Source organism: Centruroides sculpturatus, unplaced genomic scaffold (assembly GCF_000671375.1).
Source record: "Centruroides sculpturatus isolate CEXI.00-Female unplaced genomic scaffold, Cexi_2.0 scaffold304, whole genome shotgun sequence".
Lineage (NCBI taxonomy): Eukaryota > Metazoa > Arthropoda > Arachnida > Scorpiones > Buthidae > Centruroides > Centruroides sculpturatus.
In genome coordinates this window covers 684627-702997 of record NW_019384662.1, presented here as the reverse complement: position 1 = coordinate 702997, position 18371 = coordinate 684627, and the positions used below count along the sequence as shown (strand labels likewise).

Sequence of the window (18371 nt, the reverse complement as noted above, 5' to 3'; positions counted from 1 at the left end):
GAGCGGAGGGGAATGGTTCCCGGAGCATTTCTTTGTACCTCTTCGTATACGAAAATGGAGAGGAGGAGCTGCGAAGAAATTTGCGGAATTCCTCGTATTCGATTGGGACCCCCCTCGGTGGTCTCTCATCTAGCTCCTGATGAACGCTCGTATCGAAGTAATTTGCTAGGGTCGTTGAACTCGGCGCGACTGGGAGGAGGATGAGGAGGAAGAGGATGTGAAAAATCCGTCTTAACTCCTTAAAATTAATTTACTTTAAAGGGGAGGAGGAAGTGGACGAAAGTTTCTTCGATTATCCGGGAGCACTTACGAGCATTGGGCGCGAATAAATTGTTCAACGAGTCGCGAGCCTCGACCAAACAATCGGCGTAACGAGGAAATGAAAAATCAGTTTCGCTAGATCTAGTATTTGCTCCGAGGAGCGTCGAATCTGTTTTAATTATAAGCTTTGCCAACACTTATCTTGTACCCAAGAGGAAGAACTTAACCAATTTGTCGGTTGTCTTACCGAAGCTACCTCTCTCCGCTTCGCTTTTTCGGTGGTTTTTTTGAGGAAGAGTAGTTGCCTACTAGGTGGTGTAGTTGAGTCGCCGAGGGAGGGGGGACGAAGAGAGAGAGAGAGAGAGAGAGATTCTCTACCCTGCTATTGGACGAGGAGCGTTCCCATGACGACCCACATGTCAACGCCGTCTGGCGACGATTAAGTTTGTCAATAACTAGCAACTTCCACTCATTTAAGAGTTAATGAAGAATATTTTATGGAGGAAAAAACCCCAAAGTGGATTTGCAGCGACTTTTTCCGCGCTCTTAATCTACACCAGCATTTTTCTCGCTTGGTTTCTTCCTATCTACTTCACATACTTTCCGTGTTTTGTATCGACGAGAGAGAGAGAGAGAGCCTCTGACCCCTGTTTTTTTTTAGTAGTAAGCATCTTTCTCTGTTAGAAATCCTGCTTACCACACAGGAAGAACCTTTCCTCTGTCGGGAATCCTCCCCGATTTTCTTCAACACGCATCCCGTGTGTTTTAGAAATACCATTCATTCGATTGTGGTATGTAAAACAGTAGAAAGTCGGGGGTTCCTCGTATGCAATTTGCAGTTTCTTTTTCTGGTTTGCAAGAGGAGAAGCAGAGAGATTGCTCGAAAGTTTAAGGTCGATGCGTGGCACGAACAGGTTCGCAGATAATTTTTAAAGAGCGGATTAATAGCACATCACCGAAACTCCGGAGGGTTCGGGAGAAATGACGTAATAACAGGTTGCGAGTGCTTGTTCTGTACTCCTTCACCACCCATCGAGTCTTCGTGAGGTCTCCAACACACGCCCTCGGGCTCATACCGGATATTTTTAATCGTCGGAGGATGAGGAGGAAGAGCCGATCACATACTCGTGCCACGTATTGTGGGTAGAAGGTGGGAGTGGCCGTGTTGACACGGTGTAGTAGAGAACCCATTTGGCTCTCGGTTCTTGACTACAGGACGAGATCAATAAAGCCTAACGCATCTAAAAAAAGAAAACATCCTCCTCTTTTTTTAACGTCTCTAACGCGGGTGTAATTTATGGAGGGAGGTAATCAGGTACTTATCTGTGTTCCTGAAGAAAAAAAAGAAGCTCTTAATCCTCACATTACTCCAGTTCAATCGTCGTTCTAGACTGATTTGTGTTTAGGCTGTAAATCCCATTAACGCATTGGCATAAATTCGGTGTATTTTCCGACCTTCTACCCCCGCGTAGAAGAGTTAAAATACGTTTTATAGTGTCCGAAAATGTCGCGCTTTTAGAGGATAAAGAGGAAAGATTGTTTTTCTAAGCTTTGTAATCCTTGGGTGCCGAGTGTTTCCTCCTCGTATACCTGTTGGTTTTACTCATTGTTTACGTACGTATAAATTTGCTGCGCGAAAACTTAAGTATACCAGGAAAATTCACGGTTACAAAAAGAAAAAAAAAAACCCAAATTGTAATTTGTAGTTTGGCTGTAGAGGTACTACTGTAATTGTCATTGACTGAAAGATAATTGTTTCTATCGCGTCCTATTTGACCATGCGATAAGAGGAAAGGAAATGGGGGGCTGAAAATGCTCTAATGATCATTTCTGTGGGAGTCGGAATGGATGCTGCCTATTTAAACAGGTAAAAAAAAAAAATTAAATTAAACAAATTAGGGGTCTTCCAAAGCTATAGGAGGAGTGAGAAAACCGACCGAAAAACAAGAAATTCAACGTAGAGAAAAGGGCGTTTCACACATCGACGGAAACAATACGAGACAAGAAACAAGTTTGAAGAAGGGTTCACTCAACTCGGAACAGGTTCTTTTTTTTCCGACGCCCTATCTGGCATGTAATGGACCAACTCTTTTCAAATTATTTAGCTGCACTTCGTGTATTAAGTATGGCTGCAGCTGCATGCTTCTCCCTAGTCGACTACCGCTCTCTTTATTGATCTCCAAGGAATTCTATGTAGGAATCAACCCGGTTGATTCGCCAGTTAGCGTGATATCCTCTTCACGAGACTTACGCTGTGTAACCAACCACCCTTCCCCTCTCTCCCTCCCTCCCCCCACCGTCCAAAGTTTGCCAGCAAGTAGCAACCTAGTTAACATTTTCGCCCAGTGATTGAGAGGAGTAGAACATGCGATGCCTATTACTCATCCCGTTTAATTATCCCGTGTAAAATGGGGAAATTATTTCGACCCCATTTCCTACGGCCTTTTTTTTATATAGATACGTACAGAATTTATAGAATTGTACAATCGTTTTATAAATGTCATTCCGAGTAAATAATGCGTTGGAGGATTTAGCGTGGAGGCGACGAAGAGTGTCAAATATGTGACAGATAGTCAGACGTCAGCAGGTGCTTCGTTTCTGACAGAAACCTGATAGATTGTAGGTAATCCGCAAAACAATGGCTACTCTCTCTCTCTCTCTCTCTTTTCTCTGCCAGACATTGCTTGATAAATGGCCCGAGGCGAATGTATCTCCACCAACCAGTCGGAAATTTTCGTTGTGTGTGTGTGTAGGGGGGATGTCCACGGTTTCGTTTCAAACTCCATTCACAGATGGCGCTACAGAGGAGAAAAAAGGGCCTCCCCCCTCTTCGGGATACGGAAGGGCCCCTTTGCAATACTATTTATTTGTTTATTTTCCTTCTTTTCTTACCATTGTGTGTATGGAAGGAGATTTGTAACCGCTAACACCATCATCATTTAGCAAATAACAAAAGTAGTTATTGATTGCCAACTTGGCCGATTTAAGCCCGGTAAATGAACCTATTTGATTGATGCCCTAATAGCTTTTTTTTTTTTTTTGTCTGGCTCTAGGCACTTTGTACTGTACACTTTTTGTATCCAGGTCGTTGCAGTTTTCCATTCTACCAGTTGATCTACGGCTTAAATCGTCTACAACGTCGTTAAATACGGCGTTTAAACACAATCGTCGGTGCCTTTTTTTGTATTGTATTTAATACTACTGTGTTTTATCTCCGATGCGGTTTATCTCGAAAACGATGGCGTCACCGTACTTAACACACAAACAACACAAAAAAAAAAGAACACGTCATAAAGATACTTGGAGGGGGAGCTATTAAGAGAGAACTATATGTTTTTCGCCACATGCCCGATGATATCTTAATACATCTTGTGTACTTTTTTTTTTCCTCTTCCCTCGATAAAACTAGCTCCGCTGCACCTCTACAAAACGGGATATGTAAATTAATACTCTAATCATCTACGCTTCGAATTTTATCAGATTAGCGTTAAAATAGTCGGAAAAAATAGGAAGTTTATCGAGTTAAAAATGTTGTTTTTAATTGTATTTTACACGCTAGAATGATTCTAGAGGTAAAAAACAAAAAAAAAACAAAATGAAATCGTTGTATTTTATCAGAAGTAATGCGAGTTGTTTTCGTTTTATGATATGAAAATTGTCGTGTTGAGTGTTTTCTTACCATGATTTTCGTATTTTTTTTAATGAATGTGGGAGTTTATTGGCAGCATTTTTACGTGAAAATAAGAATTTCTTGCCAGAATTTTCTTGTAAAAATGAAGATTTTTTGCCAGAATTTTCTTATAAAAATGAAGATTCTTTGCCGGAATTTTCTTATAAACATTAAGATTTTTCGCCAGAATTTTCTTGCAAAAATGAAGATTCTTTGCCAGAATTTTCTTATTTTTACTTAATAATCGAAGAAAAAGTGAGCAGTATTTTGTAATTCATTAATTGAAGGTTACACGAAAAGAAAATTTTATTTTCAATAATTAAACGGATGTTTTTATGTATGTAATAATTAATGCCATTTTTTAAATATTTAATTCACGTACGATTCGTCAGTTACTTGCTTTTCTTTTTTTTTCTCTTATTTAACGAACGTTTTCTAGACGTCGAAAACATGCGGAAATAGTTTCATTACTTTAGAATATATATATATAAATAAATAAATAAGAGAAGCGAATAACGGATTCGCTATATATTTTTTTATTTTTATTTCTTTTCTTTCCTTGCAGAGCAAGAAGGACCACTTGGTAGTTAACGTCAGATGGTATTACAGACTCTCCGAAGTACCAGAAACGGTTTATCAGTTGCTCGTTCAAGATCGCAACACAGAAAATGGTGAGTAAAAGCTTTCACTTAACCATAAAACGCCACAACCAGTCATCACTCTCCAATGCACAAACGACCAGGAGCTGTCTGCCAAGCCAGATACGAATTTGTTAGTTCTCTAGATGTGTTTGACGTTCTCTTCTTTATCCTTTATCAATGCTGACTGGCGCTTTACCTCCAGCCAAACTGGCGAGGCTGCTGACTTCAGATTGTCGTGTGATGGCTGGGTTGGATTTATGCGCGTTTAGCTGTCACCTGTCGAGATGGTAAAGGCATGTCTGGTCAACACATCAAACAGATATGAGCTCCAAGGAAAGAAAAAAAAAAAAGAAGAATTCCTCCCGGATAATAACTACTAATACGTTTGATCTTATTGCATTTTTTAGCAATGGAACCGACTGGAAAAATAGTTTATATTCCTATAAACTTATGTCACTCGTTATATATACTATATAACAAGTCGAGTTCCATTATGTAGTAGTGGTACACGTACTCTTCCTTCCTTAAATCTTTAAGAGATTCTTCTATTTTAAAACGTTTTGGTATGGTAGATTATTATTATTATTATTATTTTTAGTAATTAAATTAATTAAATCGATGTCTGGTTTGCATATAAATTACCCACTCCAGTTCTAATGTTATATTTAGAGCAGTGGAGTGGTTAATTTCTTCCACTTGTAAGAAAAAAAGTTATCGCGATTTTGATAATTTATCAATGACATTACATTTTTGATTTATAAATAAACTTACATAAACCAGAATTTTAAGATTATTTAATAAACTGCAACGGAAGAAAAGGAGAAGAGGAAGAGGAGGAGGAGGAAGAAGAAGAAGAAAAGATGCTAATGTAAACTTTGGCAAGCTGCACAGAATCAATTAACTTCTATCTTATTTTGATACAATTTCTCTAAATTTACGAATAAGTAAAAATATCTAAGCATTTAGTTTAGGAATTGTTTTTTAGAATGTCGACGTGCCAAACTTCCCTATTAGATTCCTTATTGAGAATCGCTCATCCGCATCTCATTAAATAATAATATTTTTTCTTATACGCTTGAGTTCTTCTCGAATTCTTTATATAACTAATATAATTATATCTTAATTTTGCAATACTAGATTTTTATTATTTCCTGTAAAAATATAATTTACAGAAGATTTTCCTCTTCTTTCGTTCGAAGATCCACACACACACACGCTCTTAGCGTGCTGTTTCTTGTACGCAAAACGATGGTTTAAACAAAACCAAATACAAGGAACCGAAATACAATTGAAGAGGGAGAGGATATTATTGCCGTTACATACATTAAACAAATTAAAAGAGTTCCCTACACGAAAAAAAACAAGGTGTTTCTCCTATAGATTTTCGTTAATCAGACTGTGCAATTTAGTATTTAGGTCATGCAAACTGTACGCATCTTGTATAACGTTATACAAGATAAGTAAGTGAGTTTGATCCTACCCACGCTTTGATAAAAGCGAGAGCGTATTCCATCCAGTAATTCGATAATTGAATGAGAAGTCCATGGCATATTCTTCACGAATGTTTTGCCGGGGAGGAAAGACCATTTAATGAAAATGGTCTTTCTTTCAGAGAACAAATAAAAGTCAGCGGAGCGTACACAGTATTAAATCGTACTTACTGCAGTCGCTTGGCAAACACAGTGAGGATTAAAAAAGGAAAAGGAAAAAAAAAATATGGAGAAATGAAGAAGTAAAAAAAAAAAAGATGTCTGAAAGAAAGTCAGCTAGACTAGTTATTACTGCGTAGAAAGCGTGAAATGAGAGTTGAAATCACCTGGCAACCAGACTATAATCGATTTCCTTAGCTTGAATTACTTGGCACGCAAAAGAAATCGCGGCCTACAACTTAAATTCTCTCTCTCTCTCTCTCTCTCTCTCATTCCCACCCTTAATAGTCGGGCATAAATGTCGTCGATGAGATGACATTGTGTAAAAATTCTTTTTCTCCTTCCCCCCCCGGTTGATTCCATTTTTCACCTACTTACAGCCGTGATATTCTTATTTATATTTTTCTAAGTACCGGAAATCATGGCCGAGAGAAAAAAAGAAAAGAAAAATAAAAGATGTTAAAAGGATCGTGTTTCTCTTTGGACTATTAAAGCGACGGTTGTAATCCGATCTCTTTACATAATGCAATTGATACTTCATACTGTTAGGTCATAAAAGAATACAGAAATACAGAAGTTGCGGCCGAAGTTTTCATCTGTAAAACGTGAACGTCGAACGTCGAGCGCGGCGCTCTCGACGTTCGACGTAATTAAACGTTTACGTTCGACGTTCGACGTAATTAAAAGCTAGAATAATAATTTTTAATTAGAATTTAATAATTCCTCTTCCTCTTTTAATATTTAAATTCAAATATATTGGGAATTGATGACGTAGAAATTTAAGGCGGTACGAGTTATTCTACGATTGGTCGATTTAAAAAAATAAAATAAAATTATGTAAATTTCGATAACGCTCAGTTTCCTGTATTTACAATAAAGATTGTATTGTAGATAATTGTTTTAAAAATAGAATTTTCCTGGTGTTACTGCTACAATTTAAAAAAACACACTTCATTTATACCTTTTGTTTAATCTTTTATTCATTTATTGGTGTAGAAAAATAGGAATTTTATGGTACTCCATAGCTTGAAAAGGTTGATAAATAATGGCATTTTATTATCAGCCCATCTTATTAACTATTTATCCATAAATTAGCATTTGCAAGTAGTTTATATTAACGAGGGGAAGGTTCGGATCTGTAGATAAAATCTGCACCTATTTGAAGGGTTATGGTAGAATGAATTCTTTATTAACATGCTGAAAAAAAATAGAAAACAGAAAACAATTAAGATAATTTATTAGCTAGAATCTGCTCGTTAAACTTTGTCCGGATATCTGAGTTGCTAGATGGTTTTAGATATCCGGTTGAAGTCCAATCATACAAGTTAGTTTAGTTGGTTTATTTGTATTTTAAATGATTTAAGAGTTTGTTCGAAATGTTGATGAGGTTCTTTATTTTCCAACTTGAATAACTTACTGTTTAGATAATTATATCTTATGTCACAATGCCTAATTAGGATATGTTAAATTAAATATTATTATTATTATTAGTTCAGCCACTTAGTTTTAGTTGATTGTAATATATTGCAATCAACTCTGTTTGTTCCTTTCATATATTTAATGCAATTACTCATTTATCGTTTCAAATTTCTAGAAATTTTAAGTAACTTTAATGTGTTTTTTTTTTTTAATTTGAGCGCGATATCAAGCATTATTGCGTAATTAAGTGAAGTATATATTGCTCGTAAAGTTATAAGTAACAGTTTTAGACATAGGTAATGCAGGTTTTTTGTAGGGCCTTGCATTTTTTAAGGCTTCGGATATCCGCGTGCGCTTTTGTACAAATCCTACTAGGTTAGATTCTAGAGTTTTTTTTTAACTCTTTCTGTCCTGTGGGCATTAAGAGGACCTTTTTTACTGATCTTTTGTGGGTTTGGCCAAGCCGCAACAGGGATGGTCAGGTGGTAAATGCCAAAATATCGAGGGTTTATTACACAAATTTAATCCCAGGTCGCCAGAACAGCAGGCTAATGACTTTACCACCTCAGCCCTTCAACTGTCCCTCACCTAGACGAGCAAAATATCAATTAAGTTTTGATAAGTTATAACATAATGTATTGTATTCTATTATAATATATTGTAGAGGCTGTAGATGAATATGACACATTCAAGGCCTCTTTTACACTACAAAAGAGCTCTTGCATGCTCTATGCTCACCAACAGCCTCTGCAATTTAAAATTGTTACTGTATATTACTTGATTCTCTTAGTACCAAAACAAATTTTTATATTCTTTTGAACAAATAAAATACAGCAAATATTTAAGGGAAAAAATATATATCATTCGCATTTTTAATTATTACAGTATAGTTTAATCTTCTTATTAAGTATATTCGTAATCATTGATAAAGGAAGATGAATCATACAAAAAAAAAATAACATTTTTTACAAGAAAGATAAGGAAAAAAAAACATTTAATATTTAATTCAAGTAATCAGAATTAATTAAAAATAATTATTTCAAGGTTTATATGTTTTATACTTAACAATATTTTAACAATAATTTATTACTGATGCAGTGTTTAAAAGTATAGGATTATCCAAAAGTTGGTTAACCAAGTTAACTGACTTTGCTGTAACTTGATTAACCAACTTTTGAGCCATTCTATATTATGCAGATTCTTAAAAAAATTTAAAAAAAAACAAAAAAGAATTATTAATTGTTTTTATAAAGAACAGAAGTTATTTAATTAATTTACTTTGTAGAAATACTTATTATAATTAAAAATTATAATAAAAAGTAATAGAATAATATATACAGTCAACCCCCCTATAACACTTGATTATTTCGTTTTATATGAATTCCATGTTGTATGAGTCACTTAGATTTTACAAATACGTGTGCCGGGCTGTGAACGGCTCACGTATTTGTAAAATCTAAGTGACTCTTACAACATGGAATTCATATAAAGTGGAATAATCAACAGTGTTATAGGCGGGTCAACTGTATTTTCGAATAGAATATATAACTATCAAAGTTATTCTAAAATCGGCATTAACTTTTATACGTGTAATAACATGACATTCCTCTTCGACTCCATCTTGTCTTTATATTAAAAAATACACAAGACTTCTTCATTCTTCAAGTAGAGAGTTTTAGTATTTTAATGTATATAATTTTCAGTATTGCAAAGTTTAAGCTTTGAAATTATTTATAATAATTTTCTAGATCAATATCTCATTTAAAAAAGTTGCAAATATCGTGTTAAGACACATTTTTTCTTTACGTTTCTTGAACTTAAGCTGGGACGTATTTTAAATTTGCGGTGCTTCTTAGCTTCGTTTGTTTTTTTGCCACTCTTAAAATGAAAATATTATAAATTTCTTATATATTTTATATTTTTCACTAACTAAACTTTGTTTTAAATACACTATTAATATGTTTAATCTTTCATATATTCATTTAAACTGGGTTTATATCTAATTAACTTCTTTTTTTAAAGTTGGCACTTAACTAAAATTCTTAACAATCTGGTATGAACTATTATTAATAAAGTTAGTGAAGAGTTTTGATTAATTTTATTAACATGATTCAGATCCTGTTTTAAGCATCTAAATTAATTCCTATTAAATTTTTATGCTGTTATTACATTAAGCTTCCTATAAAAGTTTTATCTATTTAGATAAAGAAACCAATAGATTAAATAAAAATCGAAAGTTTTTTTATTGATTTCGTCATAACATCATTAATTCATTGCTCTGTAAAAATTTTAAGGTCTATCAAATACTTGAAAACACCATTTTATAACTTGACAAAGTATTCCAATCAATTAAGTGAAGTACTTCTTTTCCGAAAAAAGAAAATCTTTAATTTAGAAGGCTAAAGATATGCTGCATTCCTCGGCATTTTTTAAATTCCATAAGTATACTGAATTATACTAAAATTGCAAGCTATGCTTTTAGTATATAACGTGCAACTAGAATATAAATTGTAACTAATTCTAGTTTTAAGATTATAGGATTGGATTAGATTGGGATAAAGTAACACGTGGCCAATCTGCCAAGAGGAGATGTGCCTCCCAGAACTTTCTGTGGGGAAACTGCTGCTGTTTTAGGTGTTAGATAAGTGAAGAAAAGCTGGAGAACTCCATATTGGACAATGGCGCAAACCCATGACCGGCACCAGCGTTCAGTGGTTTTATTGACTTTTCCACTTAATATTACAAGTTTTAATGCTGTTAATAAATGCAAAGTAATCTTTTTTTTAAAAAAAACTAATTAATAAAATGGCTAATATCCACTCCTTGCATTTTAAAAAAATTCAAATTATATATTAAAGTCATAATTTATGATTTTAATACATAATATATGACTTGAGTATTGATTATAATTAAAACTGGTATTAACATTACAGGCTTTAGTATGTATGATTATAACAAAAAAAACATTCACTAATTAGTACAAAAAGTATCGAACCTTTACGATTACAAATACTTCTGACCATTTTAATTTACGCGAAGCAGAACTGTCTGGTGTAGATTAATATTTAAAAACACCGCCAATAATTCTATACGCAACGGAAATTTTATAATATTTCCTGTTTGTTTTATATTTTCAATTATTTATACATTATCCACATTCATTTCATTAATTTAGTTTGTTTTGTTAAGTATTTGTTACCATAAACCTTGTGCCAGTTGGTAATGCTATATCGTTACTACTGGCAAGTTCGTAATTCATTCCGAATGATTATATTTATTATTCCATTTTCTAACTGATATAAATCCACATTAATATAAGAGAAAACCAAATTATTAAACTAAAAAAATTTTTTTGTTGATTTAAAATGAGATATTTTATAAAAAAAAAAATTTTCTATATAAAATTTATAAAAGTATATTCAATTTTATAAATTTTATATGTGGAAGAAAGGAAAGAATCACATCTGAAGATAAGTAGATACCCGGAAAACTCGGAATATTTTTTTTTCTTCTTGTATATAGTAAGTGTTCTTCAGTTCATTGTAAAGAAATCAATAGATTAAGTATAAAGCAAAATATTTTTTGTATTTTTAAATCAAAATTAAGAGTAAAATATACGAAAAATTATTGCGTAAAAAACGGAGAGGGCGGTAAAAAAGAAAAAAAAAATTGATGGAATTATTATTAATCCAATCAAGTTAAGTAGATTAGAATGCTGAAACATAATCTTTTAACCAGATTTGTCTTATATATAATAAGTTAAGAAATATGTAAATTGTAAGCTAATATAAATTCTGTCGGATACGTTTAATGTAATTTAGTAATCTTCATAAATTATGTAAANTGGTTTATACCAACCTATCATTCATTCAAAAAAAATGGCTGTGGAATTTATTTTCGAATGGCTTGAATATAGTTGTTGCACTGTCATAGGCTTAAAGCAAGCACGTATAATGTTTCGCCTTGAAGTAGTAACTGTAGCAATGAAGGCTCAATATATTACATAATAGAAGAAGTAAGCTTACAAACCGATAAGTTTTGGTTCACGTTTATTATTCATCTCAGATGCTACGGACTGTTATCCAATTTCAACCCTAAGGTAAGTTATTAAATATATATTTATTTAAATAATTTTAAAGTTTAATGCCGTAAAATAACAAATTTAATTTTTAGGGGAAAGTGCAAGGTCCATCATTATTCCGATATATTTGCCGCAAAGAGTTTTGTTCCGAAGCAAGATAATTTTTTCTACATCTTGGGGTACAATCCAGAAACACGCAGACTGGCGAGCACGCAGGGCGAAATTAGGGTGGGTCCTAGCCACCAGGCACGCCTCCCTGAGTGCCGATTGCACGTGACTCCAAACGAAATGCCAGAGAAATGTGAGGTTTTGGAGGAGTTGCGATGGACACCTGGAGTACCAGATTGTGATTTAATGATGTATCTACGAGCAGCTCGGTACATATTATTAAATTATTTTTTTGTAGTCGACTTAACGGTAATTTTCAATCTTCAGGTATATGTTATACGTGAGATATTTTCAATTATTTGTAATAATGAATTGTGTAAAATTATATAAAATTTTGTTGCTACTACAATGAAATAATTTTTGCATGAACTTTGAAATGATACTGACAGAATGATTTAGTAAACAGCATCAAGTTACAATATATATGACAAAATATAGCTAACATGGGTATAACTACAAAGAACAAAACTAAAATACATGTATATTGAAAATGTAATGAATGCCGTGCAAAAGTAATTTCTGTTGTTTCAGTTTTTTATTTTTATATTCTCAAATTCCAGCATCGTGTTAACCCATTTTGCAATTCTAACTTGCTAAGCGCTGATATTATATTTTTGAAGGATCAAATTTCTCAAGACTTGGAAGAAATAGCAGATTATATTCTTGTATGATAACAATATTTTGATGGTGGTATATGTTATATAATAACTCTTGTATGTAAGTATTGAAAATTTAATTATTGGAACTTTAATTATAATTAAATTTTGTTCTATTTTTTTTTCTTTTTTAATATAGAAGTATGGCAGCCTTTGCAGGAATGTGTGACGGAGGTTCTGCCGAAGATGGATGTCTTGCAGCATCTCGAGATGACACAACCATTAACGCATTAGATCTGGTAATTATTACGAGCTACATATTAGAAATTAGATAAAGCGTCGGCCTACGGTATGTTGATTTTATAGATTACAATGCAAATAAGATGCAAAATGTAGAATTTAATGACATTCTTGTTAATTATATAGTCTTATAAGCAGTTAATAAGTAATGACTTTATATGATATCAAGGACAAAGAGCGAGAGAGAGAGAGAAAATTTAATAAAAAGACTGAAAAACAAGAGAAAATTTTAATTATTTTTTGATAATTTAAATATTTAATTCTAGTAAATGATCCTTCTCAACTGTTTTAAGTTAGTTTTTATATTTTCATTTACCAAAAATCAAAAATAAATTACAGTCAGTTGCTAATTAAATCGAAAAAAATGTAATGTAATTAAATATTTTATTCGTAATTAAAATAAGATTTTGAAAATTGGATATTTAAATTTTTAAACATGTTAAATATCTAAAAAAGTATATAAAAAATATATTGTCATTATCAAAAATCATACATTTTAAATGAAACAGCTAAAAAATAATTACTTATTAATGCTGACGTTACATTATTTTTATAGAAAAATTGTTGAATTGAAAATATTTTTATACACTACTTGTTAAATATGTATGTTTTTATTTATTGTAATTAAATAATAATTAATTTTTATTGTTCAGTTACACGAGAATAATTACGACACTGGTAGAGCGCTTCAAGCTCTTGTAAAAAATCCAATTCCTTTGGGTATAGAAAAGAAATGGACTGAAGAAGAACAGGTAAATACTCATAATTTAAAAATAAGTTTTTAATTATTTTTAATATACGATAGTTTCTTCGAGTGAATTATTATATATAAGCTTTGACTTCGGGTTTAAACAGTCTTCTAGTGATGTAATATTAATTACGGATGTTGGAAGAACACTTAATTCCTAAAAATTCTATCAAAAAGTTCTTGAAAAATACTCTAATCATCACCGTCTTCATTTTTTTAACAATCCTTATTATCTATATTTTATTATAAACAGTGTTTTAAAGTAATTATCTTATATCAATTATCACTGTGATTAGTCTTGGTTAATCTGAGAAGCCGCTTCTCTCTAGAGCCAACTGTTTTTTTTTTTTTTTTTTAAATCAAACTTCAAACTTTGATAAGTTTTTGCATCATTTTTCTCTTTCATGTGTGTGTAAACATGATGAGACAGTAGTTTAAAGTGTGAAGTTTGTCGATAAAATAAAAAGAATGATTCATTTGCTTCATTGAAAAATTTAATCATTAAATTAATCTTTTATCTGCGCAACATTCCAGAAATGGAACATATATTTGGATGTTTGTAGTTTTTAAATACACAGAATTATTCTTTTTTTTAAATTATTTTAGTTTCTTGTATACCTCTATGCATATATTTTCTTAAAACTAAAACTTTCGAAGCGTCTTGTTGATTTTGTACAGACTGAAATGTGTGTAAAAATCTTGTTTATAGATATTTTTAGTTTAAGGTAATTAGTGACTTCCGGTTCGAGAGAATTAAGTTTAGACTAATGTTACTATATTTGGAAGGTTGTAGCGGGCATTTTGATGTGCATAATTTATTTCTATCCCAATTATTGTATCATTTGTATTTGAAAAATTATCCATGTTCCACAAATGGAACATTGGTAGTTCATTATAAATACTTTTTATTTATCCGCATTTTGTTTTATTTTTAATAAAATAACCAAAGTTGATCTGTTTATATACTAGTTGACCCCCTATAACACTGTTGATTTTTCTGTTTTATATGAATTCCATGTTGTACGAATCACTTAGATTTTACAAATATGTGTGCTGGGCTGTGAACGGCTCATGTATTTATAAAATCTAAGTGACTCGTACAACATGGAATTCATATAAAACGAAAAAATCACCAGTATTATAGGGGGTTGACTGTAATCAAAACATGGATGGTGCTGATTTGCATGCCGACTGCTTGGTTTATACCAACCTATCATTCATTCAAAAAAAATGGCTGTGGAATTTATTTTCGAATGGCTTGAATATAGTTGTTGCACTGTCATAGGCTTAAAGCAAGCACGTATAATGTTTCGCCTTGAAGTAGTAACTGTAGCAATGAAGGCTCAATATATTACATAATAGAAGAAGTAAGCTTACAAACCGATAAGTTTTGGTTCACGTTTATTATTCTTAAGTTGCCCACTAATCATTTACTATGCATCGTGCATTAGAGAAATATAAGACAGGTATTTTTATAAAGTATCATTGCTAATATGTTTGTATTTTAAATAAAAAGTGTAAAAAAAAAACTGGAAAATTATTTATAACTGAAAGTATTCCACAAGTGTAACATATACTATACTTATCTCCAAATATAAGAGAGATAAACATTTGAAAATTAGCGTGTAAACTAGGCCAATATCTGTATAGATGTGTGTGTATAACTCACAATGTTCCATTAATATGAAACTAGTTTTGTACATATGTATATATACGGCAGGGCCTAAAAGTCAGTTAACCATTGTAAAGATTTATTCGAATATTTTTAATCATGTATCCACTAATTTTATGAAGGAAAAATATGTTATTCTAAACTCAGTTTATGATTCAAATTCATAAGTGTACCTGGAACACAGCAAAAGAATATGGTTAACTGACTTCTAGACCACTCTGTATATAAACCTATGGGAATTTATGTAAGGCTATTTCTGTTCTTTAAAAAATATAGTGTGGTCCAAAATTCTGTTAACCTTGTTTTGTATTTTTACTAAACTGGAGTAAACATGATTAAAAATATATGTATATAATGATTAAGTACTTGAATAAGGCATCGCTTTTGTTTNTTAAGTGATTTTAATAAATTAAAAGAGTACATTTTACACTTGAAAATGTTGTATAATTAGAAGAGAGCTGCAATTAGCTTACAACACTTATAATTTGCTTCCCTGTTAATTTTATTAATTAAAAAAAACTTAAAAAATTAAAGCATTTGCCGAAATAACTTATGCTGTAAAGAAATATCAATAAAATGGAATGAGAAAGCAAATTACATGATATATGTGTTATGTAAAATCACAAGAGAATTCTATCCTAGATTAACTTAATTTGATAATGTGACATTGTTGATTTCCCAGTGAAACCAACTTTGAATTATTAATCTAATAATTACAGAAAATATCTTTTAAATTAAAGAGATTTATTTATTGAATGAATCAGTTATCTCCTTAATTTAGCCATTTGTTTTTAAATTATTATTATTATAATTTTAATGTTATATATCCTAACTTGATAGATTAGAATGAATGTTTTCCTTAGTTTAAAAATTGATAGTTTGAAAGAAAATAAATAATTTAAGGAAGAGAGATAATAGAAGTCGTTAAGTTTCTTATCTTATCTCCTAACTTTTTAAGTTTTTACCTTATCTTTTAAAGTAAATTATAGATAAATCAATTCTTTTTTTTTTTTTCAAAAAAAGCGCCCATTTTTTTTTTCCTATATGTGTTTTAATTTTTCGTTTCGAAATTAGTTTGAAAGGAAGTGAAGCAATCTTAATTAAAAGGGAGGAATAGGAGGAAAACAAGGGGTGTTTTTCCCCTTCCTTTTCCCCCCTGCTTTTATTGTATGTCGGTGGATGCCTGTCAATTGTTCAGGCCTTCTCACATAATAGAAAGCTACCGGTGTAAAATATCCAGATAAGAGATACGGTAACTGAATGGGCCTTTGTAGTCAGATCGAATCTGAAGAACTGACTGAATATGATCGTTTCCTTGGGAGAGAGAGAAAAAAAGAAAGACATTTTATGAAAGTTGCCCTTTGTAAAGGATTAGATAACGTCCAATTTAAACTATCGGTGTATATTTTTTCATTTCTATAAACGAAATTTGAAGATGTGACGAAGACTAAGCTTGCAGTAGACTTCTTACATGCTATAAATCGACCGCTTTAAAGCCTAGAAACTCTTCTCCTTTCTGGCTTTAAAATCTTATTCTAAAAGTATGCCGCTTTGAAAAAAAATATATATATTATCGCCAACCTTCTGGGAAAATGCATTACAGATAGCTCAAAAGTCACTTAACTATGTACTACATCATTATACAGATTTACACTAGCAATTTGTTAGTGTTGTAATTTATTTGCATATCTAACAAGAATCATTGCCCACCAGTGTTCAAGCGGTCTTCGTACCCTGAACGCTGGGAGTTCGGTCGTGGGTTCGCGCCTCGCTCGGATGGGCTGGCCACGTGGAGTTTTACAGATTTTCTCCACGTCTGTAACACCTAAATAGGGACCAGTTTTCCTTAAAAAAGACTTCCCGGAAGGCATTCCCCCTAGGCAGATCGCCCAAGTGTTGTGTTGCCATAACTTAACAAACAACAACAACAAGAATCATTAATTAATTTGAATTATTTATAAAATTTGTAAATAGAAAGCACTTAAATGAAGTGTTAATTTGGTTTTTATAAAAGTTAACTGACTTTTTGACCATCCCGCGTGTATATAATTTTTAAAGAATAGGAATTTATCCGCAATAGCGACTGATAGTTATAGTTAATCATCTTTTTGTTATCTGCGCACATACTTTGAATATGAATCATAAAATAAGTATAGAACAATGTGCTTTTCTTGTATATAAGATTGATGGAAGCATGATAAAAAAAGAAAAAAAAAAAGCTTAACTATTTGAATAAGGTAGCAATTTAGCCTTCACAATGGTTAACTGATTTGTGAGCCACGTTGTATTTCAAAAAAAGAAAAAAAAAATGATTGATTACACTATCTTGAATTGTCAGCAATTGATTAGTAATGTGATTATAGAGTCTGAGACAGGTAGAAGTAAAAATAATAAGTCATTTTTCAAATGGAATAATATTTAATCATGCCATGCAATTACAGCCTTATTAGTAAACATATCAGCCCATAATGTTATTGGTAAAGAGTGTAATAAAACTTTATATCCAGAACAATATATATTATATTACTATTGTATATAGAAGGGAGGAACAGGGGGTAAAAAAGGAACTAATATGAAATAATTCTTGTCAAAGTCATAATTCTTTTGTTAAGACAATAAAGATAGACCATAAAGACATAAATAATGCAGCCAAACCAGTTTTAACATCATTTAACAACTTTTATATATCTCTTTGTCCTCCAAGCAGCTATAAAAATGCAGTTGATTCATTTTCTGCAGCTGCAGGCATGAAAAATCACAATGTGTGAAATATAAAAGTGTAATAGGCAAGAGGGAAAACAGCTGTAAATTAAGTAGATACTTTATAATTTTTTTTTAATTTGTGATTTTTATTAAAAAAAATGATAATAATAATCTCTCCGGATTATTGTAAAGAATGATTAAAGAATTAATTGTTTGTTTGGCTTTAAATTATGATGATATATTAAGGAAGATTAATAAAAGAAATGATTTTTTTTTACTCCTTATAAAGATTAATATAATAATAATAATTTTGCATAAAAAAACNAAATGAAAAATTAATTTTATATATATATATATATAACAATATTTTCTTTATGGTTTAATGATTTTAATAAATTAAATAGAAAATTTTCTGCTTAAAAAATTTATATTATACATAGAAACTAAAGAAACTCTGATATAA

General features: G+C 31.6%; 2 protein-coding genes across 7 annotated transcripts in view; both read left to right on the top strand.

The window, feature by feature from the left end:
- The window catches only part of LOC111626588 (arginine-glutamic acid dipeptide repeats protein-like), a 34243-nt gene extending 25353 nt beyond the window's left edge, over positions 1–8890 (top strand). Inside the window, exon 4 of the mRNA XM_023370025.1 lies at positions 4497–8890. Within this exon, the coding sequence (XP_023225793.1) occupies positions 4497–4610 (114 nt within the window). The 3' untranslated portion in view covers positions 4611–8890. The remainder of the gene's footprint in view (positions 1–4496) is intronic.
- Positions 8891–11681: 2791 nt separating this feature from the next.
- LOC111626587 (arginine-glutamic acid dipeptide repeats protein-like) overlaps positions 11682–18371 on the top strand; it is a 51904-nt gene continuing 45214 nt past the window's right edge. For 2 of the 6 annotated variants that reach the window (XM_023370023.1, XM_023370018.1), the window contains exons 1-3: positions 12010–12098; positions 12685–12784; positions 13439–13537. In XM_023370023.1, the coding sequence (XP_023225791.1) occupies positions 12010–12098; positions 12685–12784; positions 13439–13537 (288 nt within the window). Of the gene's footprint in view, positions 11740–11813; positions 12099–12148; positions 12607–12684; positions 12785–13438; positions 13538–18371 lie in introns of those variants that run through there. The other 4 variants (XM_023370024.1, XM_023370021.1, XM_023370019.1 and 1 more) reach the window with 4 other exon arrangements.